The sequence below is a fragment of the Macrosteles quadrilineatus genome, unplaced genomic scaffold (genome assembly GCF_028750875.1).
Source record: "Macrosteles quadrilineatus isolate MER2022 unplaced genomic scaffold, UCM_ALF_1.0 Scaffold_3__2_contigs__length_128488019, whole genome shotgun sequence".
Taxonomy (NCBI): domain Eukaryota; kingdom Metazoa; phylum Arthropoda; class Insecta; order Hemiptera; family Cicadellidae; genus Macrosteles; species Macrosteles quadrilineatus.
In genome coordinates, this window is record NW_026542596.1 from 58,428,326 (window position 1) to 58,454,976 (window position 26,651).

Sequence of the window (26,651 nt, forward strand, 5' to 3'; positions counted from 1 at the left end):
TGAGTAAGTACTGTAGTTTTTCAGTAAAAAAGTTTGATTTTACAATCATACAGGTACAAATAGTGTTTCAATCATGAAAATATGTTGATTGTTTGCCAAATATCTATTTTTTTGGTTGTTTCAGGCTGTACGTGTTCAGACACATCAAGGACTACAAGATCCTGGTGTGTGGCGGGGACGGCACTATTGGCTGGGTGTTGCAATGTCTGGACAACGTGGGACAGGACAGCGAGTGTTCGTCACCTCCGTGTGCCATCGTGCCACTAGGGACAGGCAACGACCTGGCACGTGTGCTGCGATGGGGTCCGGGCTACACTGGGGGTGAGGATCCCATGAACCTGCTGCGTGATGTCATCGACGCTGAGGAGATCCGGCTCGACAGGTGGACGGTGGTGTTCCACCCGGAGGACAAGGGGGATGACAAGATGCAAACTACTAACTCTACGGGTGAGTTATGAGTGCAAGTTTGTCAAGTAAAAAGTTTTTACTTTTTATTCTAAAAAGACCAACCTTTATTTCCATTATTTTTGTACATAAATGTATCAGTATTATTTTTACTGTGGTGGAAATTTGAAGTGTTTTTCGTTTAAAATTGATTTAGTCAAATTCATAACCAAGGCTACACTGGAAGAGAAACCTTCACAGTCAAACTGGTAGCACTATAGTGGTCCTTTGATTAGAACTGTGTCTGTGTATGAACCACGTTAGAGATGTGAAACAGTAAATTTTTGTAAATGGCCGCTATTTTCCAATATGGCGGTCAACTTTGAAATTTCTTATGGAACACCCTATATTTTATCAAGTTTTCGGATAGAACATGCAATTTAAAAACTTTTATTCTCGACATTTTTTCGATAAACCCACTCGTTTAGGAGTTACAGCCTATGGAACAATGACTTCCGGTGTACATTTTACATCTTGTAGCTCCTAAACAAGTAGGTTTATAGCGAAAATGCAAAGAGTAAATAAGTCAAATAATTCTTAAAATTGCATCCACATTCCATAAAGACCATAAAAATCTTTAAAAATATTAATTCTATTATTTAAAAAATGGCGGCCATTTTCCAAAATGGTGGCAAACTTGAAAAGTGGAAAACTGTGTATTTTATGGTCTTTATGGAATGTGGATGCAGTTTTAAGTAGTGATGGTCGGATCCGGATATCGGACTACCGGATCCGCCGGATCCGAGCTAGAACCGGCACCGGATCGGATCCAAAAAATTCCGGATCTTGGGCTGGATCTGGTTTTGATGGATCCGATTTTTTCAAATTTTTTCCCGATTTTTTTCCTAACACAAAGCTGTCTGTATCACTGTACAACCCCGATTTTTTTACCAACACAAAGCAGTCTGTATCACTGTACAACCCCGATTCGTTTACTAAACACAAAGCTATGTGTATCACTGTACAATCCCGATTTTTTTACTAACACAAAGCTGTCTGTATCACTGTACAACCCCGATTTCTTTACTAGCACAAAGCTGTCTGTATCACTGTACAACCCCGATTTGTTTACTAACATAAAGCTGTCTGTATCCATGTAAGAGACCGATTTTCCCCCGATTTGTTTACTAACACAAAGCTGTCTGTATCACTGTAAAACCCCGATTTTTTACCAACACAAAGCAGTCTGTATCACTGTACAACCCCGATTTTTTCCCGATTTTTTTTACTAACACAAAGCTGTCTGTATCCATGTACAAGACCGTTTTTTCCCCGAGTGTTTGTCTCTTGATGCAAACAACTTATATGGCAAGGCCATGTCTCGATGTTTGTATCTACAGGGAGCGGCAAAATGATCTGACGGTTTTCTTTGCTGCCCTGTCAAGTGAGTGATTGGCGTAGGGTGGTGGGAATAGAGGCGTTACAAAGCCAACGTGTGAACATTTTTAGTAGCCACGGAGCCGAGGGACAGCTGAGCACCATGACTTTGTAGTAGAAGTGTTTTTAAAAGTGGCAATTCCAGTGTAGCTGTTCAGTACACGTTTCAATGTGGGCCAATGAAGAAAAGTCCCAACTCGAAACACCATTTTGCTGTAGGTGGGTAACTTAAGAGCTACTAGTTCAGCATTGAAACTAAAATCTGACTACGTGGTGTGAAACTAAAGAGAGTGAGAAAGACTATGTGGCGTGATTGAAAGTGTGATTCGTCACTCATAATGACAACTTTGTCATCACTACTTGTTCTGAAAAAGAGATGCGCTTTGCATAACCACTGGGCTTCAACTGTTGCAGTTGCACGATTGCCATTTTGTATGAATGAAAATGCAGATGGTATTGTAATACTCTTCTACTGAGCGGCCAGACAAGTGCAGAGCTGCAGCTTATTTACGTTTAGGCAGCTGAGGACTAACTTCCACAGCGTATCTCACTCTCTCGGCGCTCTCTGGTGTCCGAGCTGACATTGGACAGCCTGTTGACTTTTTTCAATGATATACTAGTAGCTCTTAAGTTACCTACTCACAGCAAAATGTTTTTTTTGAGTTGGGAATTTTCCCCTTGGACCCATATTGAGAAGTGTACTAAGCTACACAGGAATTTCCACTTTTAAAAACACTTCTACTACAAATACATGTTTCTCAGCTATCCCACGGCTCCATGGCTACTAAAAATGTTCACACGTTGGCTTTGTAACGCCCCTATTCCCACCACCCTCCGCCACTCATTCGCTCGACAGGGCGGCAAAGAAAACCGTCAGATCATTTTGCCGCTCCCTGTAGATGCAAATAACTTATATGGCAAGGCCATGTCTCAGTGTTTGTCTCTTGATGCAAATAACTTGGCAAGGCCATGACTCAGTGTTTGTCTCTTGTTGCAAATAACTTATATGGCAAGGCAATGACTCAGTGTTTGTCTTTTGATGCAAATAACTTATATGGCAAGGCAATGACTCAGTGTTTGTCTCTTGATGCAAACAACTTATATGGCAAGGCCATGTCTCGATGTTTGTATCTAGATGCAAATAACTTATATGGCAAGGCCATGTCTCAGTGTTTGTCTCTTGATGCAAATAACTTATATGGCAAGGCCATGACTCAGTGTTTGTCTCTTGTTGCAAATAACTTATATAGCAAGGCCATGACTCAATGTTTGTCTTTTGAAGCAAATAACTTATATGGCAAGGTCATGTCTCAGTGTTTGTCTCGAGATGCAAATAACTTATATGGCAAGGCCATGTCTCAGGGTTCGTCTCTTGATGCAAATAACATATATGGCAAGGCCATGTCTCAGGGTTCGTCTCTTGATGCAAATAACTTATATGGCAAGGCCATGTTTCTGTGTTTGTCTCTTGATACAAATAAATAACATATATGGCAATGGCATGTATCTTTTCAAACTGAATCCGACCCGATTTTTCGGATATCTGCACACCTCTAGTTTTTAGTTTTGTACCTGGATGATAAGCTAATGGCCTATAATCTCGTCTCGAAAATATCCCGTTAGTATTTCAATGTCACCCGATGCTTCGTGATAAAAAATAATAAAAGTATGATTTAAATTGACATTCTGTTAATTACGTTTTTTTTTTACCCGCCCTTATGACAGTGTGTATCTGGATCCAGATCCGAATTTTTCAAGATCCGGATCCGGTGTACCGACATTTTCTTGGATCCGCCCATCACTAGTTTTAAGACTTATTTGACTTATTTACTCTTCGCATTTTCGCTATAAACCTACTTGTTTAGGAGCTACATGATGTAAAATGTACACCGGAAGTTATTGTTCCATAGGCTGTAATTCCTAAACGAGTGGGTTTATCGAAAAAATGTGGAGAATAAAAGTTTTTAAATTGCATGTTCTATCCGAAAACTTGATAAAATATAGGGTGTTCCATAAGAAATTTCAAAGTTGACCGCCATATTGGAAAATGGCGGCCATTTACAAAAATTTTATTTTTAATTATTTTTTAACCTCTTTACAAACAAGGGAATGTTCCCCATTTAAAGTTTGCTGTAAAATCATTAGTTACTGAGAACCCAATGGTGGCACACTTAAAAAAAAAAACACCCTGTATATTTATAAATATCTACACACAATCTGCCACACTAAAAAAATAGGATTAGAGAGGTTTAAATCATCTAGGCTATGCTACTGACTTATTAGAAAGGTAAATATTGATCCTCATGTTTATCTCATACACTGAGCGACTATTTTTGAGCTGCCAAATCTTCGTCTCATTTTGCATGTTTGATTTTTTCTAATACACAATGGTTTTTGGTCATTGACTATTTTTAATTAGTACCATCCACTGACTGCAAAACAAAGAATGCATTAAATGTCTAGAATTGCCGTGGATATTCTCAAATATATTGTGTTTGGTGTACAAGTTTTAACAATTCACGTTTCCATACATGTTGATATATACGAGTTTTTGAAATATTTCTGTTTGCAGCTGGGTCAACGAGTGAAGACAACACGCAGATCTTTGTAATGAACAACTACTTTGGTATTGGCATTGATGCTGACTTGTGCCTGGATTTCCACAACGCAAGAGAAGAAAATCCAAATAAGTTCAACAGCAGGTTGGTAAAATGATTAGTTTTTCAAAAGATCTTTATGAATGGAGGAGCTAGTATAAATAAGTTTAATTAACACTACAGAACGGTCAGGTCACATATAATTTTAAACTTAGGTTTCTATTTCGTCAAATCTATTTCAGGCTGTGAGTTTTTTTAATTGAAACTCCAGTTTTTTTTCAGTTTTGAATCCATTATCAGTAGCATGATAAATTAGCAATTAGGTAAGTAAAAACACCTCAAAATAAAAGTAAAGCGATATTCCTCCACTCAGCCACAGGTTTAAGACTAAAAGGAGAAGGTAAGCAGAGAGGTATGTAGTTGTGAGAAGTAGATGAACTGTGTGGCTCAGTTCAGATGCCTTAAACTCTTAACCAATAAAGATCTTTTGAGTACAGACGGACAGTGACAGGGAAACGTACAGGCTTACCATGGAATTTCTTGTTACTCAATTGTACGATTAGGATTTCATTTTAATATATTTTAAATCACTGGTTATTTTTTTTAAACTTTTTGTATGCCTGTGCCATTTTTTTCTGTAAAACTTACACGCAATCATCCCATGGTTCTCTTTTACTCAAGTAATTGTCTGGGTGGCAGAGTGGTTATAGTGCTCGCCTTTAAATCTGAAGGTCGCTGGTTTAAATCCAAGCGAGATCGTTTCCAGACCCAGATGCCATTTGTCATCGAGCTATGAATTAATTTTGCTATCTAACAAAAAGGTTGACATTAGATGGTCAGACCAGGGTTTGGACCGTTCCCTTTAAAAACGTAAAAAATTCCACTGGCGTAAAAACACAACAAAAAAATTACAGCCCATTGTTTTCTGTTCAGGTTGCACAACAAAGGTGTGTATGTGAAGATGGGTCTGCGCAAGATGGTGGGTCGAAAGATGTGCAAGGATCTACACAGAGAGGTGAGACTAGAGGTGGACGGCAAAGTCGTGGACTTGCCACCTGTCGAAGGCATCATCATCCTCAACATTCTCAGGTCAGTCCTCATAAAGTGCTACAGTTTTTGTTGTACTTGTAGGGTTTTTATTTTTTTTATTTTGATTTTTTACCTTCGGAAATAGTATATTGCGCTACAAGGCCGGAAAGTAGGTGTTTACAGTACGACCATGATAGTCCCCGTGCAAGGCTTGCCGAGTGTGAAAATTTCATACTGTAATCACCTTACAGGTTGAGCTGTGTACGATATTTTTTGCGTTACTACCCTCAGCTAGTTTTGAAAATCCTAAACGTTAACAATCCCACCGCTCCTGAGAGGGTTTTAAAATATTGAATCAGCACAGAGACAACAGATATTTTACAATTTCGCGGGCAAAACAGTCGGCGCCCGGCAGGGAAATGAGTGAACACGCTGAGCCAGTCAGTGTTTTGTTCGTTTCCAATTATTAAACTCCACATATTTTTTCAAGAAATTAACTACAGTCCTGTACCAAAAATACCTAAGTACAAAAACCATTTTGTTTCATTTACTGTATCCTAGAAACTGTATTTTTAATACTGTTTGCTTTATTATGTGTCTATTAGGCATTTTTAGGTTATGTTTGAAAATCCGAACAAATTGGTAATCTGAACTACCTACCCAATTGGTTCGGATTTTGACGCTCTACTGAATATTTTACGATCATTTAGAAATGTAGACTAACATAACCTTACTACTTTTTGGATCCTTTCAACACTTTGAAAACATGGAGTATTCTTACTTGTACCTGTTATTGGGTTTATCACGCAATAGATTTTAGCTCATTTTTTTTTAGACTTAACTATTATTTCATGTTAAATTTCTTGACATTCTCTATCGTGATGCATCTTCTAAAAAGGTTAATTAGTAAATTCACAACACTACATGATGGTGCTAATAACCCAAGTGATTCAATTAACGCAATATTTTCATTGTTGGGGTGGACGTGTTTATACGCCCTGAGGATTAGTTAGATTCGTGGATAGCATAGCATTGTTGTAGCCTATTGCAAAACTGACCAATTACTGTAATCTAGCTGACTTAACCCTTTTTGTAAACAACGAAACTTCTGGTCCAAAAAGAGTACAGAAAAAAGCTGCTTGTGTAGTGTGGCAAAATATTGTTACAGGCTTTCTAAGAAATTTAGACTGCCTCTCAGGAGTTGTGGGTCTTAGCTGTGGAGTAAATTCTGAAAGATAACTTGTTTAACTGTGGATTGTTGACAGCTGGGGTTCAGGGGCCAATCCGTGGGGACCGGAGAAGGAGGACCAGTTCTCCAAACCCAACCACTGGGACGGCATGTTGGAGGTGGTGGGGGTGACTGGTGTGGTCCACCTAGGGCAGATACAGTCAGGCCTACGGTCTGCCATGCGCATCGCTCAGGTAACTCCAACAAGCTTCTGTACCTGTACTAAGTCCTCCTAGCATCATGAAACATTTTGGTCTACAAAAATTAAATTAAACCTAAACCCTAGACTACCTACATAGGCTAATAATCAAACAAAAAAGACTAAAAAGAGTCAAATGTTACCAATCTCTTTAAAAATCAATTGTGTTTCATATGTTGATTGTTAACCCAGGATTTAAAATATGGCTGACATTCCCTTCCTCTCAAACTTATCTTTCTTTCAAAATAATAATAAAAAATATGTCTATTGGTTGATTCTGAATCTTTGGGCATGTAAATCCTTCACATTTCAATATATAGGATGATACCGAGTTTTGAGTTCTCTACCTTTTACCTTTTACGTTTTCTTCCACTTCCGGAATGTATTTTTTACACACCCTTTTCATGTGTCTACAGCTCCCAGATATCCCTGATCTGAAAAATTCCCAGATATTTTAGTTGTGTCTCGAATGATTTCAAAATCTAATGGAATTGTTTAATGAAGATCTACCAGAACAGAATTTAAAAAAAAAAGTGGGTCTATAATCATTGTTGGGATTTTGAAAATGCACTTACTGATATAAAAATTTAATTTATTACTGAAATTGTACTGGGTTACATGGATACCAGATGAGTTCCATACTTAGTTAACACTCTGTATGTTGTGTTGCAGGGCGGCCATATAAAGATCCACTTGAACTCTGAGACACCCGTGCAGGTAGACGGAGAGCCGTGGGTACAGAGTGCAGGCGACGTGGTTGTACTCAAGTCCGCACTCAAGGTACGAAACATTCTCTTGCCTTTAGATCACCAAATTCTAGCTTTTAAGCTCTTGATACTTTACTTTGAAATAGCGACCATACAACAACATGCTTTAGTAGAATTTGTTTATAGAAGTAAGTTTTTACTCAATGAACAAAGTGAAGGACTCCGTTATAAGAATCTAGTGCTTTCGCAGGGAAATATAAAGCATTTAGTTGTAATTGATCAGCTTGGTTTTAATTTTTTTCTTTAGAAATAGGTGTACGAATTATTCAATGCAATATCTTTAAACGTAGTCCCCACAATCATTTTTATTTAATTTAAGTTGCAAGATTCTCAGGTAAACTAACTGAACGCTATTCCTTTTCAAACAATGTCTTGCCAGTCAAAATTTAAACTAATGCATTGAATAATTCCTATCATTAAAATCAATTGGCTAATGTTTCATAGATACTCATCATCAAACGTTTATTCCTTAGTAATTACTGTATACTCAATGCTATGCGTATTAAGCTTCCTGAAATATGTGTAACTATAATGATAACAAAATTTAAAATATTAAAATTTTACTTTTGTTTGGCATAAATAGTTGGGCTATAGGATAGATTTGTGACATCCACAAAGGCTTAAATGCAGGTATCAAATTAAGTCAGCTAGGAGAAAATCAATTATTATGAAATATTAAATATCATTACTTTCAAGAACCATGTTCAATTGTAAACAGTCATGAAAGCAACAGTGCTTTAACCTTATAAATCAACATCTAATCTTAATCTATAATATTGCAATTTAAATTATTGCCTAATAAAGATACCTAAACATCAGTAAAAACTCCTTTAAATACAAATAGTGCTTAAAATGAAAACTAAATATGACAATTAACTTGTTATCATAACCCACAGGCAACAATGCTGAAGAAAAATAAGATCAAGCGGCGCAACACTGAGCCTAACATCGTGCCCGCTAACGGGGAGGGGGGCAAGAGCACGGACGAGTAACCCTCCCACTCCTCCCTCTTTTGCTTGTTTCACACGTATTTCTTAGCAGTATTATCGTTCACGCTTAACTATCGTAGGTCTTAGATTTTATACAATGCTCAGGTGTTTATTATTCACAGCTGTTTGATTCCTTTCTTTCCTTTTGCACTTATTATTTGTGGTTTGTTTTTTTCTCGGCCCTGTTCCCCTCCCCTCTGCAGGCGACCATGTTGAAGAAACTGAAAGGCAAGATGAAGAGACGCAACACGGAACCGTTCATGGTCCAGGCGCCTCACACCCAGCTGGTGCTGCCCCCTGATGGCGACATCAGCAACCACAACAACTTCTGAGCTGGGCTTACCTCCCACCTACCAAGGACTACTACGTGTTTTTATTTTTTTAATGTAATTTATCGAAACTGTATTTCTTAAGAAAACGAGTAAACTGTAACGATAGAGTCGTTACAAGAGTATGGTACTTTTTACCAAAACCGATGCCACGAATGTGACATTACACAAGAAATGATTTGTGTCTCGGATCTGTCAGATCGTGTTGTTTCTCACTTTATTTTTCCATTACGACTCAGGAGTCTCTGTCGGCGTAGACCGACTCTTCTAGTCAACTCGGGTTCTAGTCATATTTATTGTTTATGTAAGCGTAGTTAGTTTATATTAAACTCAAAAGTAGACAGTTTCGTTTTGTTCTATCGAATTGTATTTAGTCTTTGTTACTAGTTTTATTGTACAAAAATGTTGTATGTATCGTTATTTTGTTATGAATCTGGCATTCAATGAAACCGACCGTGGAACGCAAAAAGAAAAGTTGTCAGAAGCTGGAGATCTGTTCCCTGAGAGTTGGCTGCTACAGAGCGAGGTCGTGTCACCTACGAGACAGCGGCTGTGATGTGAGAGTGAGAGGACACTAGTGCACACGCAGGATGTTCTGAGAGAAGGAATGCTAGGCCAGTTATACTAATGAAGGCTCCTCTTGGCAGCAAACGTCAGGAACCGGTCGGTGGTGATTTTAAATAGAAATAAAATACCTCTCCTGCTAAATGTATTGTGTCTAATTTTCGATTGAAGCTGCTAGCAGTCAGGGCGCGGCTACACTGCGGGTGTGGCCGGGCCGTGTGGCTTGTCGGTCCTCCTGACCGGATGTGGACCACCGACGACGTGCCAGCCTCTACCTGTGGTTGGGGCTCAGTTGCTCATAGGTGCCTATCCGGGGCTCTAACCTGTGGGCAATACACACGGGTGGATGCTGGCTTCAGCTCTATGTTTTATCGCTTAGCGTCATATCGAGGAGAGAATCGATCACTTTTCCGTATGAAAAAGGAAAATTTGATGTGCTATGTATACATAATATATATAAATATATATAAATAAATATATATACTACAGTTTTTACGTTATTCTAACATCAGATAAACCAGATTGCAAGAACTCTAAATGACTTCCCGAAAGTATCGAGCGTGTGCTACAGCGCATGTATTTAACGAGTTCTATTGCAATAAGGTAAATCCATATACCGTTATAGTCTCTATTTCTCTCAAAGGTTATTAAATGTAATTATGTCACAAAATAGACATAAATTGTGAGTAAAATAAATAGTATTAATGGTCTTAATTGTGTTTACTTTGTGTCCTGTATAACTCCATCTCAACATACTTAAACACTTGTTTTTCAACCAATTTAATGTAGCTTATTTTCTCATAGTAAAAAAAAATGATCAAACAATTATAATTTCAAATCTTATTATTTTATTGTGTATAACAGATCAAAGAAAATAATCAGATTAAAATTTTAACTGCTGTTCCTAACAACTATTGTGTTAAATAGAAATTTAGCATCAATGGTAGTTGAACTGATTTTTAAAGCTCATTCAGTTTAAAAACATTAACGTAAAATATGCCCTTGAGTGCAGATTTAAGATAATAGAACTACAACCAACCAAAACCCTGAACCTCAACCAAAATGCATACCGATCATTCGATCAATTACACAGACACAATATAAGGGAAATCAGTAAAGCATAAAAAAAGCCGGATACACTCTGTGTCAAAAGTAACCCTACACCCAAAAATTTAACAACCCACCCAGCAGAAAAGAACAAAGGTGTATACAAAATTAAGTTAAAACCTCCATGTACAAAACAATATATTTGCTACACAAATAGATCGTTTAACCAACTTTTCAAAAAATAACACTAGTCACTACAATTCTACATCAATAGTAGCAAAACACCTCTCACACATTTTGGATTTTAATAATTTCATAATTTTCTAAACTGTCTATGAAATAGAAACTAATTTCCCTGATCTGATAGCTTTTACACTTTTTTCCTCTTTCTGATAGAGTTCTGTTAGTTGACTCAATTCAGAATCTATGGCGCCGGAATTTGTTCCTTAAAATGAGTTTAACCGGTAATATAATCTAAGAAAAGTTTACTAATCTAGTTTCGTTATTTACTAGTTAGGTATTGGGCGTTTGAATAAAACAGTTATGACTTCTTTACAAAAACATTTATGATCGAGTCCAACAAATATTCCATTTCAAACTATTAAGTCTCAAACTACTGAGAAAAACAATAGGCTACAAGTACTCTGCAAATTATAGTTCTGTTACTCAATACAATTTGACTAACAATATCTTCTAGCACACAAGGTTTCAAAATTAACTTACAATAAACGTGTGAATACAATGGAAAAATAAAAGTTTTTGTCAGGTTTCGAGGTTTCATACCTCAATCTAATCCAAAATAACACTAAAAGTTAGAATACACTTATGGAACCATGGGAGTGACAAGCTCTTAGCATGGGCCATGTTGTACTTGAGCAGAGGTTCGGTAGCGGGGGGCCCTGTCTGGTACAGAATGATGTGACTGACAACACCCAGGGGCCCTGCGGGGGCGACGTGGAACATGACTGTAGTCTCATCCTGCGGTACACGCTCAGGATCGCACTGCCGAGGTTGGTACACTGCGCCCCCCGCCATGACTAGCGACACTGTGTCCTGCTTGACCTGGGACGACCACACCTGGTCATGCTGCAGCGACATGTGGCAGCCATCAAACAATCGGGGAAGCTGCAAAAAATGTAATGAACGGTATCAGCAAACTAGGCTATTTACTTTCTTCCATTCGCTTGACTTGTAAATTCTGTATATTGACATGTACACTACAGACATCATTTAACTATTGGCACAGAAAACATACTACTATAACCCAGAATGCCAACCGCATGGTAAAAAGCATTAATTGTTTTGAGAGAGCTTTGCCTGTCAATTCGTAGGCAGCGCCACCAGCGTTGCTATGCTAAAAATGAAAAAAACTATGCCTAAACTATGCTTTTTACCATGCGGCTGGCGTTCTGGGTTATAGTAGTATGTTTTCTGTGCAATTGGTACAACTTGGCATTCCATCCTTATGTTAAAGTTGTCGCCAATTTTTATCAAAATCTACATTGCGCTGATCTAAATTACTGATTTTTGTTGAATCCCTGGAAAAATTGCAAATATATAAATGTATCTAGTTACATTTACAAACTACATGCTTCAAAATGTAATTGATAACAGTTTTGTTTTGTTACACGCTCTCAAATATTTGGTGATTTCAGTAATTTCGTAATATAAAATAGTAGGTACAGTAATTTTGGTATATATTTATAAATGACCTTCCACCATATTAAATATAAATACTATAGAGGAAGGGGGAAAACAAGAAATTTAAAATGTGGTTTTAAAAGCGTTGGTTTAAGACCACTGGAGATAGAAACTTGTGCAAAAATAGTTTTGGTTTTTGATAAGCTGAATAGGGATGAAGGGAAGGCAATTCAAGTAATTTAGCTCATTGAGAGTACAGTACCTGGTTCAAACTTGTATTGTAAATTAACAAAACAATACTGTACAGTAAACAACACTGCAAAGTGAATCTTTTCTATTTGAACTGAATTGAAAAGGCTGGTTTAAATAATGGTCGTAGGTAAAAGTGTTTAACAATTATTAGACAGTTATATATGGCCACGAACATTGCTTGACGAACTTACAAGCTGTTCTTTATTGAGTCTTGCTTTATAGAAGACTTTAGAGGAGGGGTAGTCAGTGGTGCCGCAAGGTTCGTACTCTTCGACTGTTACCAGCTCGTTGGCCTTCAGACACGACGAGACCCAATCCATCCCCACGACACTGCAGCCACTCACGATTGCCAACATTACAGCTGGGGAGGCTTCACACAAGTTGGAGGCAGACTTGTTGACCACTACATGAGTTATGTCTTCCCTGAACAACAATGGACAATCATTTATGGTGATACCCTTGACACAGCAAACCAACGATACATTTATATTGTATACTGGCTGCTGTACCCGTGCTACGCAATGGGAAGATGTGCTATACCGCCTAATCTATCATACTACTGTAAGCTAACTTAACAGGTTTAGTACCGGCGGTCACACTCCTCTGTATGTAGTCTCCAGACACCTGGGAGTGAGTGTGTTAACAATGAAAAATCTGTATAAATCCTTATGTATTCCCTTCCCACCAACTAAAGGACTAACAATCACTAATTATATCTAAAGGTTTTGCTTATAACCACTTATTGCCAAATATAATATAATCAGCTGGTTGGTATGCGGTAAAATCTCATAACAGTACAGTAGTACGCAATGAAACACCATTTGATTAACCTGGCGGCAAACAGCTGTTTTCTGGACTAAAAAAATGCATGGGAAATTTGTTTAAACATTGTTATGTAGCGCAAAATATTGTACGTCACTCATCCAATTTTTTTAATTAGTTGTCATTTGACTGATAAATTCCTAGGAGGAAATTATCATTTTTAAACAGTTTCACAATATTAGATAGAAAGTATTAAGCCTGGTATTTGAACCATAATCCTACAAAAGATCAAATAACTACTAAACTTACAATAAAATACATAAAAAAAATTGTCAACACATAATTCTTACGTGAAGCTAGTAGAGAGGGTAAGGTTGAACTTGCGACAAAGCTCCATGATATCGTCTAGTTGAGATTGAGACAGTTTTGCTGCTACAAGAACCGCCCGAGGTGTGACAGGGACTCTGGGAGGTGGCGGGGCCCTCACACGGGGGCAACTCAACATCACAGCCCTCGTCTCTTCATCCGCTAGTGATCTGCAGGAGGGGACAATTTTTCTTAATCCTAGGTTGAAACCTTGTAAACTAGATTGAATCCGACTATTCTTATATTTCATATATAGGTAGAAGGACGTACAGCTCGAGGTAAGCTCAGAATCTTACGACGGCCCTGAAGGGACATTTCAGTTTCTTTTTGTCTTTCATTCACTTCGACTTTATTCTCGAAGTACTTCGACATTATTCTCAAAGTACTTCGACTTTATTCTCGAAGTACTTCGACTTTTTTTCTCGAAGTACTTCGACTTTTTTCTCGAAGTACTTCGACATTTCTATCTTAGTCTAGTTTTACTTCAACTCAACTTCAATACGAATACGTTCATTCTATTCTGTTTCTAATTCTTTCTCTGTCTGCTGTCTCACTGTCTCTCGTCTCTGTCGCACTCAGACCTAATAAAATCCTTGACAGAGTCAATATCAGAAAAGTGTTTCCTTCTATGAAGTCCGAGCTTCTTGGTATACCTTTTAAGTGTCCAAACTTACAACTGTATAACTGTATAACTTACAACTGCATAACTTATGCAAATGTTATGCTTCAATAAAAGAATTGCAAGTATTTCAGGCTGTTGAAGGCCTAAACTAAAATATTGTTCAATCAGTTCATTAATGTCATATTCCATTATGTGTCCTAAAGCTCAAACCTTTTTCTATCTGCCAATTTTTATCAAAAAAATGTCTACATCAGAAACACCCCTAAATCAACAGTTAGTTGGGTTGTGGTTGCCGTAAAATTATAACAAACTATAAGCACATAAGCTAATAAGCAGCTAATAGCTAACAAGCTAATAAGCACATTCGAGAATAAAGTCGAAGTACTTCGAGATTAAAGTCGAAGTACTTTGAGAATTAAGTCGAAGTACTTCGAGAATAATGTCGAAGTACTTCGAGATTACAGTCGAAGTGAATGAAAGACAAAAAGAAACTGGAATGTCCCTTCAGGGCCGTCGTAGAATCTCCTTGGCATACTTTAATACTTTACTTTGAAATGGCGACCATACGTAAGTAGGTATTTTAAGCCAAGTATGAATGGAGATGAAGTGTAGGATTAGTGGCGCGATCTTGTAGTCTTGTCTTTAACTGACATATTCCTTAGACACAGCTGTTAATAGCCCATACAGCCAATGGCAACTAAGGGACCTACAGTGGGATCCAAACCACATATTTGCCTTGTAATCAACGAATTGGTCAAATTATCAGGATAGTACTGCAGATAGTCGTACTCACTAGTGTGGACATTAATCTACACCAGGGAGTATCGCATCCACAGTGCATGCCTATAAATATCCACAATTCGTGACCTCCTAGTAGCTGGATTACAGGACAACGCCACCGTCCCCAGTGGCGTCATTTCACCAAATCCTTGGGGGGGGGGGCAAACACCGGGGGAATGGGGGGTATGGAATACCCCCCAGGAACGAAGGGGGGTCCTCCCCCAGAAAATTTTGCAGTTTTGAAACAAAAAAAGAGGGGTTTAAGCTTATTTTAATTGTCAAAAACACTTCAAATAAAAAACAATTATGAGTAAAATTTATTTCAATTTAGGCAGAAAATTAATCAAACTAAGAATTATTGACAACAGACAGAAACACAATAATTTTATGTTGGTAAGATAGTCATCTAAGAAACGTGATCAATAGTTCCATGATGTATTAATATTATGTTTGTTATGAGATTCATGACCAATTTCTCTTGTACAACATTTAGCAATGAATACGGTTGTTCATAGCCTATAGTTTTTTAGTTTATTTTGTTTTTTAAATAAAATACAAGTATTTAAGAACTTAAAAGCAAATCAAATTTTATCACCAATAAAATAATTTGACACAAAAGTACAAAAGGTTTTATTTAATTATATTAAATTGGTAGTCTACTATGTTAAAAAAAATTACGTAAAATTTATACACGTATGTATAATTTTAATGCTTGAATAATTCATAAAAGTAAATGACAAAGCAATGCTTCTAAAAAATCTGAATTTTTATGTATACTGTATATATAAACTAGAAGTAAGTGGTTTATCGTACAGCACCAAACAGAAAAAGTAAATGAATAACAAAACTACTAATTTATGTAAACTCAAAATGTGCTATCTAAGACAATAAAACAATAATAATTTTTGTTTCAAATTACTGTACAAAAATGTACAGATTTTTGTCTGCTGTGCTTTTTAGGATTTGACAGGAGAAAATATTTGTTTATTGGCTAGTACAGCATATTTTTCTCTCTAGCCCAGGATCCAAGGGGGGCAAATGCCCCGCCTGCATCCCCCCCCCAAATGACGCCCCTGACCGTCCCTGTCTTAATGGCTATAGGATGAATCACCTAAAGATTATAAGCATGATCTGAATCCTCCAGGACTCTCAAGTTCCCTTCTAACAACTAGAAGACCAACTGTGCCAACATAATCAAACATAATATCTACATCCAGCTCAATTATATCAACATGATTCTCATGTAATTCAAAATTCAGGTCAAACCTAAACTAAGCGTTATCACACATGGCGTTGTAGTGAATGGTAACTCACAGTGCTGTGTTGTTGAGAGCAGTCCGCTGGTGAACGTCTGCGCCGTGACTCATCAGTAACCTGACCATGGCGTGGTCTCGGCGTATCACTGCTTCTACTAACGCCGAGGTGTTGAGGTTAGCCGGAGTATTGACAGCAGCTCCTGCTTCTAGGAGAGTCCTCACCACGTCTATACTACCTGACCCCACCGCATCACACTGTAAACAACATACAAGTTATTTAATTATCAATCTTTGATGGCATATTGTGAGTAAAAAATATGTGAGCAATCAAATACATTTTGGGGATTTTTCAAAAAGGAATAGGAATCTGAGGGACTGCTAGATACATAAAAAAGTTAAACAAAACATAATACTGATATTAGTATTTTGTCCTAATGTACGGCTTATTCGGATAGTTTATTATAATATGTTATGCTGTTTACAAACCAAGTAAAAAGTACTTCTAGAAATAATTTGAAAAATTAGAAGTGGACATAGCTGTAACGGACTGCCCCTGCAAGGTTCAATCAGTTCTGTTGTCTATTTCAAGTGATAACAACAGGCAATAATTGTTCAGACATTTTTAAATACTCCACCGCAGCAAACTTGCAGACTAAGCGAATTTCCATTTGCCTGATCTGAAAACATTTTTACCAAAATATTCCATTGAACATGTCAGATTTATATAATAAATAACATTTAAAAGACATTAGAGTAAACAACTAGCCTACTTAGGTTTCCAAAAAAATTTGTGTAGTGTAGGCCTATGTACATACATGCACTTATGTGATATTTGGTGTTGTGTCAAATAAAAGCAGGTATTTACACTGAATAGTATTTTAAATGTGTTCAGGTGGCTAAAACTCAATAAAATGTAGGCTACTTACGTTTGCTACTACGGGGAAGGCAATAGGGTTTTTACAAAAATATTAGAGGTCAAAAAACAAACCATTCTGTGACTATTAAGCATACAAAACTTCAATACCTATATTGAATTCTAAACAAAAAAATCCAAACCAAAATAAAATCAATATCCAAAACATCTCAGTACCTCTACAAAATAGTTTAGAGCTTAATCTCAAAAAATTATTTAGGCTTATTAATTGTAGATTTGTTTACGCTCCGAATGTCATTAAAGTTGGGTGGTTGTAGCGAATTTCCCATATAGGGAATAAGCTATTACCTTAGGTCTCATGGTAAGACCTAGACCCGGGACCGATTTACTTTTTCATTTTGAGGTCCCCATAGGCCAAAAACACCATCCGTTCAAATTCATATATAAGCTTATATATATATTTATATATATATATATGTATATATATATTTATATATGTGTCCGTTAGCGCGATAACTCGAGCAAAAATGATCTAATTTTGATGAAATTTGGTATAAACGTTTAAACTTACGTTTATTTGAACTAGTTCGCGAACCAGCATGATCGGACCATGGGAACTGGGGTTTATGGGGGGTTTTATGGGGTAAAAATGGAGTTTTCCCATTTTTGACCCGAAAAACATAAAGTTTTGCAATTTCTTTCCAAACAATTTTGTAGAGCTTAAAAAAACAAATAATTTAGTATATTGAAGCTTTATAATGCGCCTAATGGTTACGGAGAAAATTCCAAAAAATTTAAAATTTAAAATTCCCATGTTATTCATATGGAGAATAAATAAACTGTTGTAGTTTGCTTGTTTATGGATATATTTTAATCAAATTTGGCAATTTGGTTTATTTCATACTAAGCCATCAATATTTCAATAAAAAAAAACACCTCAATATCTTCCCCGTAGCAGCAAACCTAACTACTCAGTACTCACTAAAATTAATGTTATTTAAATAGGAAATAAATCTGCAAATTTTATAGGGAATGTTTTAGCAGAAATCAAGCCGAGTAAATGGAAATTCGCTTAGTATGCAGGTTTGCTGCAACGGGGGTATTTACTTAAGTTATCATACTGAAACATGCATATAAATTTGAAATTGTGTTTTTAACATCTGGGGTATAAAAAGGTAAATCAGTCGGGTCTAAGTCTTAGTATGGGACCTACAAGTAGCTTATCCATATGGGAAATTTGCTGAAAAGATGATTGGAAAGAGCGTAACGTGAAGTTGTGCAGGAATAGTTATTTGTGTAACTAGTGGTGAAAGTGGCACTTTGCTGCACACGAGAGCAATGTTTACGCTCATGATGATGCGGAATGATCTCGAGTGCAGCAAAGGCCTTTTTCACTCGTGTTACACATTCAGCCATTCTTTTATAACGTACACCTTATGTAAAAAAATTTAAATATTTATTTTGTTCATTTTAATTACTTGTCCCTATACATAAACATCCATACAATTCATAATTACAAATAAAACCATGAATTTGTCATATTTTTCAGTTTTATTATTGATTGCAGTTGGTACTGAAGCAGCTGATTATTGAATATTGAAATCAGCTGTTTTCTAGTCAGCTGTGAAATAATGAGTTGATATTTTTGGCCACTTAACCTACAACACATCTGAAGTAAGAAGATCAAAGAAGCATTCAGCAAAATTTCCAGACTTTTAGGTAACTATTACAATACTTTATTCAAGATCTTGTTTATTCAGTTGCTGTGTCACGTCCGTTACAAAAATACTACGAAAGTTTAAATATCACTTAACCTATAACTAATTAGTAATTTTAAACCCCAAGAAAGTAAGGTTATGTTGTTTCCATATTCAAATATATTTTTTTTAGACATATTAAGTTAAATACCAATTTATTAAGTGTAACGGACGTGACAAGTCTTTATATGTAACGGATGCGACATAATTTAACAGGTGTTTATTTTGTGTCTTTATAGTAGGCCTATCTAACCAAAATATTTTTTTTTTTTGTTTCAGATCATGGCTCCTGCTAACAGAATGGCAAAATGTAGGGAAAAAATGAAGAAGAACCCTGAAACATGGAATAATTATTTAGAAAAAGATCGTGAAAGGAAGAGGAAGCAAAGAGAACAGGAAAGAAGGAAATTTAAAGCTAATAAACTGATGTTGGAGCAAAAGAGACGCAAGGACAGAGAAAGACAACAACTTTACAGAAAGAAAAAGGCACAACTAAAGAAAAATAATGATGAAAACGCCAAAGCACTACTTGGTGAAACTTACCTTGGAACCTATAAAAGTCCACGTACACTTGGCAAAGCCCTAAAAAAAGCCAAAGGCACCCTACCCTCAAGTCCGGCTAAGAAAAAAGCAGTTCTTAAAAGATTAATAGAAGAGAACTTTGGCTTGTCTGTTTGTAAGGGACTTTTTAAGAAGCAAAAAAAAGGCCCACGACAGCTAACCGAAAACTGTATTAAGAAAGTAATTGACTTTTACAACAACAATGAAATCAGTCGCCAGGCTCCAGGCAAAAGAGATGTGAAATCAATAAAAGATCCAGAAACGTCTAAAAGAACAACATATCAAGTACGACACATGGTTATGAGTATTAGAGAAGCCCATGAAGAGATTAAGGTCAAGAACCCAGATGAACAGATTTCGCTGTCAAAGTTTTATGACTTACGACCAAAGCACATCTTGCCTGTTAGTCAGATGCCCCACTCTGTGTGCGTTTGTATAAAACATGCAAATTTCATGTTCCTGATTGAGTCTGTTTCAAAATCTATCCCTGGTTTTCCAGACAACCACAAGGACCTTCTTAGCCTAGTTTCCTGTGACATTTCGAGTGAAAAATGTATGATGAATGAGTGTGATGATTGCATTTATGACTTAAAAACTCTCCTTCCTGAAAACACAAACTTAAAAAATAAGTACAAATGGAAGGAATGGAAAAATGTAAACAATAGGCCAAATCTGGTGGAAAATTTCACAAGTTTAGGAAGAATATTGGCTGAACTTAACTCTCAATTATGTGCTTTCAAGATTCATTTCTACGTGAAGAAAGTTCAGTCTTCATATTTTGATAAGTGTTATATTTTTCCTACAGTCACTATAAAGCATATTAATAATTAGTCTTTCAAACACTATACAACACGTTTTTAGGTTCAGCTGGCAACACAAATGGTGCCCTAGAGAAAGTAGTACCCGCGGTCCGTATCACTCCGCTATTTTTCCTCGGCAAGCAATGTGCTCCGCGTTTTGAGAATATAGTTCCGTATGTTTTTGTAATTTGAAGTGGTTTCCGCGCCTAAAAAAATGCTTTACAGGTATTTTCTTGTTTATTAAGATCGTAGGAATGTTTTAAAAACGTTTAAAAGAAAAGTCCAGAAAGATCAGAAATACCGAAACTATAAACACGAAATGACAGGTTAAATCGTAGTTATAATATTCAATCAGCTGTTCATAGTATTATTATCTTTGAGTGTTGCCAACCTATTTTCAAGCGTACACGGATTACGTGCATAATAGAACCACGCTGTTTTGTGTTGTTTCGTTGGAATCCTGATGTGCGGCAAAGTATAAACCGTACGGCAAAGTATAAACCGTACGGCAAAGTATAAATATGCAGCAATTAGCAGCTTTCTGTACTATAAACAGTACAAGGAAGCCAACTTTGTCGGGTGACTGTAGGAAAACTTTCTTTTTAGGGAAATAATTAGAGAGTGAGAACCTGGGGCCCTTTAAAGTTTCATATTTCTCCATAAGATTAACATGGGAAACAAAGATTGTTTTGAAACTCCAGCTGTTGTCAGAAATTAAATATTAATAATTGGTCTCCATGGAAGCATGAGAAAATTCACAATGTTTACATTTGCTTTGACATTTAAATGTAAACAACCAGAGCTGTCAACTGCCTATTTCACAATTTCAGACAGCTGATCAAAAAAATAAAACAACTATGTGTGTGATAGGTTTATCTTAAACTTAACGATAGATTAATTATTATTAAAATGAAACAGATTTTTCCCGTTGCGAAGCAAAAATAATTAATAGTGAGAAGAAGAACATATGTTAATTGTAAACAGTCAATGTGTAAATTATCTATGTTGTATTAAAAATGTGTATAGTTTTGGGTTTGGATGTTGGTTTGTGTTTAATCATATAACTTATTAGTTTTTTTTTTTTTTTTTAAGGATGTGGCATATGAGTACGCCTATGATAAATAAAACCATTTCATAGTTTTACCAGTTTTTGCCTAACTCTGTCCTGTAGAGTTTAAAGTAGCCTACACCTTCCTTATTGTCTACAAATTGGCTAAATAACTTAGGTACGGTACTTTATAAAAGCTGACAGCCTTTTTACGTTGACTTAAATTGTAAGCTTACCTTACCTCGTCCATGGGCAGTTTAATTGTTAAAAATTAACCCATTAAACTGGAATAAGACTGTTATGTAAATTGTGAGTATTTCCATTGGTTAATAATCTTTTAGTTGACTCTTTTAAAATCATTGCAAATTATGACTGTTATTAGTTTTTAAACAAGTAATTGGTTTATAAATAACTCCTGTACTTCTTTGAAATTGCTCGATTTCGAGCAACATGTACACTAGTATTTATTAATATATAAAATAAATCTACTAAAAATTAGCCTACATAATGCGTACCAAAGGAGTCCAGTTAGCGTAGTCTTTGACATTAGGTTGGGCTCCGTCTTTAAGCAACTGCTGTACCACACTGAATTTACCCTGGAAATAAAACCATAACTTTAAAAAATAATGTACAAAACAACCTCTGAAAAATATTGTTTGTTGATCTTTAGATTGAGCAAACTTAATTTAATATTTTTTATTTAAACATATCATAAGAATGTTTGTCAAAAAGTTCACAGAGTTATAAAAGCTAAGAGTATACAAGATCTAATAGAGTAAGGAGATTCTTGAGGTTACTTTTGTTTTTTTTAAAAGCGTTTGTCAATTTTGAAAGCTTGCATATAAAATTAATGAACATGGACAGCAGTAACTTGTGTGCCCATATCATAAACTCTAAGATTACGCAATACAAAGTAAAACACGGAAATCTCACCTGTCTACATGCAATCTGAAGTGGTGTCTCCCCTCTAGAATTCACTTTATTGGTATTGTGAGCTTTTTTAGCTGAAAACAAAATCGGAGTGCTGCTTTTGGGAGCTGACTTAGGCTTTGGAGTTGATGTCACATTCACTTTCTTGACTGTAGGTTTTGGAGAAGAGAACTGGTTTTTCATTTTTGAAATTTTCTTATCTTGGTTTTCATTTGGTGGTGACATACTTGCGTGTTTTGCTCTGCGAGGGGAACTACTCCTACTACCGCTTCTGCTACTTCTCCTCAAAGATGAACTTGTCTTTATTTCCTCAGTTTTCATCGAGTCACTCTGCTTGTCAACAGGTATTTTATGTTTTGTTTCACCACTTTTTCTCGTCGTGGTTCTTGTACAATTGTTAATTTTTTCTTCAGTTTTTTCATTTTTGTCCAGAGCATTATGGATGTCTGGTTTTGACTTGGATGAAGAAATTTCTGCAACTCGTTTTTCGCTGCTGTAAAAATATGTTTATATATAATATTGTTCTATATAACTAGTGAGCTTACTCTTTGGTCAACTCACACTTTGGTTTTCACTCTAATTTACAGTAATCGTAATCTGTATTCGGTTTTTGTAAACTAGTCCCATAAAAAAAAAGTGGGAAGGGAACCACTGTGTTACAAGAAACACAACAACTTTACACTACTCAAAAATTAGAACAATCAACTGTTACTGACAGTAGGCCTAATTACAACCAAGAAGGCTGTCATTGACAATATATTCTTTTTTTGTACAGTAAAGTTTTTTTTTTTTTTTTGTGATAAACTGGACTCTTTCCCACTCACCTAAAATTGATCCTAACAAAAAATCCTTAAAACTAAGGCCTTCAAGCTCTTTGGTAGGCTACATCGAAAATCTATTTTAAGCTATAAATTTAAAAAAAATTAATGTTTCTTATTAACAAAAAATTACAACTATACTTAATTTATACAACAAACTAGCTGTACCCACAAGCTTTGCCCCGTTTAACTTCATAAGTATTCGCATGGCTCAATCATGTCCCGGTTGAAGTTCGTTCGCTACGCTCACTCACCTTTAGGTTGGAGCTAGTTCCCTGCGCTCACTTGTTTTCAGGTTAGCTCGTTCGCTACTCTAACTCGCCTCCAGGTTGATGTTCCTTCGCTACGCTCACTCACCTTTTGGTTGCAAATTAGCTGTTGTCATAAATTTTAAAAAGTCATCCCTTTTATTGTTTATAATACTTTGATACAGGTTTTAAATTTTAAAAAGTCATCCCTTTTATTGTTTATAATACTTTGATACAGGTTTTTATGTTTTAATATTGAACATTGGAGAATTTAAACGTTGTTAAGTGCACAGGTGTGCTGCGATTGGGGTTTAATACATTTGGACTTATTCAAAAGTAAAATAGTTTTCTGTGCTGCACTCTGTAGAAACACTGTGGCACTATTTCAAATCATGACTAATGCTAATACAGAATGTTGTAATTATTCAAACCTACAAAACAGTTGGTGAAAGTAAACATCTGCTTCTAAATTAATTATACTAGTGGAACCCCGTCGAAATCGACGGTTAATCTTGAGGTTTTATGTAAATTCAGCTAGTTGCGATAGATAGAGTTAAGTCATTAAAATCTTAGTTAAATGAAGGGAAGATAAGCTATAATAAGTATGACGATTGTGTTCCCTAAAAAACGTGATTGATGAATTCGTTAAACACAATATTTCTTACCTTTTTATCGGCTTTAGGTTGCCCAAAAGGTTTTTTATGAGTCTAATAATTGTTTGTTCATGAGTTTGTTTCATGTCAAAGCAACTTTCACTATATGGGAGAAGGAGTTCATGTAATAATTAGTCTATCATGTTACGGAAAGAGTCAATATTACTAACAACTAATTCCATCTGCTTTGGGAAAATCATTCAGATTGTATCCGGATTTATAAGTAAATCTTCATCTTTGGTCATAAAAATACAGAATTTTATCAGCATATTAAATTAGTTTTTTTTATTTGATAAAAATATCTGATTCTCCAGAAAGCAGTAACATTCTTACTTCGATCCAAGCAATTTTAATTCCTTCCCTTGCCACATCGACCCATGTATTTAATCATCCTGTTCTTACTTGATAATTCGTTAACTTATGGGGTAGTTTTGCCTTGGCCATATCGATCACATAAAGCTGTGCATGTATTTCGTGGATGGAATGAACGTTCTCTCAAATTAGCTGTCACAAAGAAAAACAGTTTCAAATTAATATATAGATTTATTTGTAAACATTGTAGATCAAAAAGTCTGACATTGGCCCACTTAAAACCCTCTGGGGCAGAGCCCTTTTGACAGATCTGCACCAAACTTCACTCGAACCATCCTTGAAAGATGCTTAATAATGCCTGAAAGTTTCATTACAATCTGTCGAGCGGTTTCGGAGTCCATAACTTATATACATATATATATATATATACACACACACATACATGGTTCCTCTTTTATAGATATAGATATATAATTTTATTTCATACCATTTTGATACCTGAGAGGCTACTCTGATGGCTAACAACAGTTTGTTGAGCATTAAGTCTGGGGCCATATCTTGAGGTGAAGTTGGAAAATGGCATTTTGGGCATCTCGCACTGTCTTCAACACAAGACGCACAGAACGAGTGTTTGCACCACAACAGCTGAGGATCAACTGGGAGTTTCTCGCTAAATAACAACAACAATTCATTAAGGAAATATATGTTTTGTACTATGGATGAGTAGGTTCAATACGTTTTCAGTAAAATTGCTAAGAACGTATATTGCAGTAATATTGGGGGTGTTTGTGTATACAGGGTCCAAACTCAAACAAGAAACGTGTTTTTTTTTAATGACATATGCTTTTGTTGTTTATAGGGTTAGGGAACTTTACCGGGGCCAACGTAAACTACACTAGTTTATACACTAGTTTATACTTGTGTGTCCATCCGCACGATAACTTGAGTAATTTTTGTCCGATTTTGATAAAATTTGGTGTGATGGTGTAAGGCGGGATAAACTAGAATGAGTTCGCGAACCAGCATGATCGGACTATGGGAACGGGGGTTTATGGGGGGTTTTATGGGGTAAAAATGGGTTTTTCCCATTTTTGACCCTAAAAACACAAAATTTCACAATTTCTTTTTAAACCATTTCGTAGAGCTTAAAAAAACAAATAATTTAGTATATTAAAGCGTTATTATGCGCCTAATTGTTACGGAGAAAATTTAAAAAAATTTTAATTTTAAAATTTCCATGTTATTCTTATGGAGAATAAAGTCAACTGTTGTAGTTTGCTTGTTTATGAACATATTTTGATAAATATTTTGGAAAATTCATTAATTTCTTACTAAACCACAGTACCTTTAAACATTTTACATAAAAACAACTCTTTTACCCTCCCTGTTGCAGCAAACCTAAGTACTCATTAAACTAATTCTGTTTAAATAGGGAATAAATATGATATTTTTAAGGAGACATTTTAGTCTAAATCCAATCAGGCAAATGGAAATTCGCTAAGTCTGCATGTTTGCTGCGGCGGGAGTATTTACTTATCATTTCATTTATATACAATAACCAATTATTTTTTTTAAGATTCCTGTGATAAAGTAATGTATGAGTTTTAATTGTAAAGGCCTGTACGTAGGCCTACAAAAATGTTAAGCAAACATTTTAAGATTGCTTCACTTTAACCTGAGGTTTGAGATGGATATAACATCCATAGAATATAACAATAGGCCTGCCAAAAGAATAATAAATTTTTTGAGGGAGCCCATTGGCAAATTGCACATTTCCACAGTTAAAAACTCTTTTCAAAAATTTCACTAAGGTAATCAGGTAGGCCTAATCACAAGGAGGTAATCAGCATACAATTTTTTTTTTTTTGTCTGTTTTGGCACGGAACCTAGAATAAAGTAAAAATAATCAAATGCAGGGGGGAGAGAAACTAACGGGAAACAAGGCATACCTAGGTCCCTGCACTGGATCATAAGCTTTAAATTGACACCTCGATCGTAAGAATTTGTTAAAAGGGATGAGTGAAATTATTGGGATGTAACATAGAAAACCCTTATTGTAAGGATCAACTCACCAGACAAAACATTTGAGTTTGTTTTCCAAAGTTGATATCGCATCTGTTGTTTTAGTCCAGCTTATGCTCATTGTTCCGCAATCAAAGCTGAAAACTCTCCTACATAAAAATATTTTAATGGTTATGGCACTCACAAAGTAAACAAATAAATTATAATAACAACTAGAGAAACTTGTTGAGAAACAAACAAGAATATGACATAGGCCTATCAAGGATCACATTCCTACTCTGTCAAGGCATGGAACTGCCCCATAACTTATTTGAGTTTGTTGTAAAAATTCCTAACTTAACTTGTGTTTTAATTAAACTAAGTTACCTATTTGTGTTCC

At 35.9% G+C, this 26,651-nt stretch overlaps 2 protein-coding genes across 3 annotated transcripts in view; one reads left to right on the forward strand and one right to left on the reverse strand.

Annotated features, from left to right (window-relative positions):
• The window catches only part of LOC128988706 (diacylglycerol kinase theta-like), a 58,066-nt gene extending 47,829 nt beyond the window's left edge, over nucleotides 1-10,237 (forward strand). Inside the window, exons 13-18 of one of the 2 annotated variants that reach the window (XM_054410271.1) lie at nucleotides 125-447; nucleotides 4,394-4,523; nucleotides 5,352-5,507; nucleotides 6,713-6,869; nucleotides 7,547-7,654; nucleotides 8,538-10,237. In XM_054410271.1, coding sequence (XP_054266246.1) covers nucleotides 125-447; nucleotides 4,394-4,523; nucleotides 5,352-5,507; nucleotides 6,713-6,869; nucleotides 7,547-7,654; nucleotides 8,538-8,633 — 970 coding nt within the window. In that variant the 3' untranslated portion in view covers nucleotides 8,634-10,237. The remainder of the gene's footprint in view (nucleotides 1-124; nucleotides 448-4,393; nucleotides 4,524-5,351; nucleotides 5,508-6,712; nucleotides 6,870-7,546; nucleotides 7,655-8,537) is intronic. The other variant, XM_054410270.1, reaches the window with a different exon arrangement.
• Nucleotides 10,238-11,118: 881 nt separating this feature from the next.
• LOC128990154 (BRCA1-associated RING domain protein 1-like) lies at nucleotides 11,119-26,419 on the reverse strand. The gene is made up of 8 exons (XM_054412426.1): nucleotides 26,323-26,419; nucleotides 24,738-24,920; nucleotides 22,223-22,712; nucleotides 21,805-21,885; nucleotides 16,308-16,504; nucleotides 13,576-13,761; nucleotides 12,655-12,886; nucleotides 11,119-11,695 (listed from the first exon to the last, which is right to left on the reverse strand). The coding sequence occupies exons 1-8, from the start codon at nucleotides 26,391-26,393 to the stop codon at nucleotides 11,360-11,362; spliced, it is 1,776 nt and encodes a 591-aa protein (XP_054268401.1). The 5' UTR covers nucleotides 26,394-26,419; the 3' UTR covers nucleotides 11,119-11,359.
• Between the last annotated feature and the right edge of the window lie 232 nt (nucleotides 26,420-26,651).

Bases quoted from the DNA above. Each gene is read 5' to 3' on its own strand.
- LOC128990154 (XM_054412426.1), bottom strand. From the start codon at position 26,393: ATGAGCATAAGCTGGACTAAAACAACAGATGCGATATCAACTTTGGAA. The intron at 13,762-16,307 runs GTGAGTTACCAT...CCCCTCCTGCAG, and splicing joins GCTCTCAACAACACAGCACT to ATCACTAGCGGATGAAGAGA. The intron at 12,887-13,575 runs GTAAGAATTATG...ATTGTTGTTCAG, and splicing joins ACCCTCTCTACTAGCTTCAC to GGAAGACATAACTCATGTAG.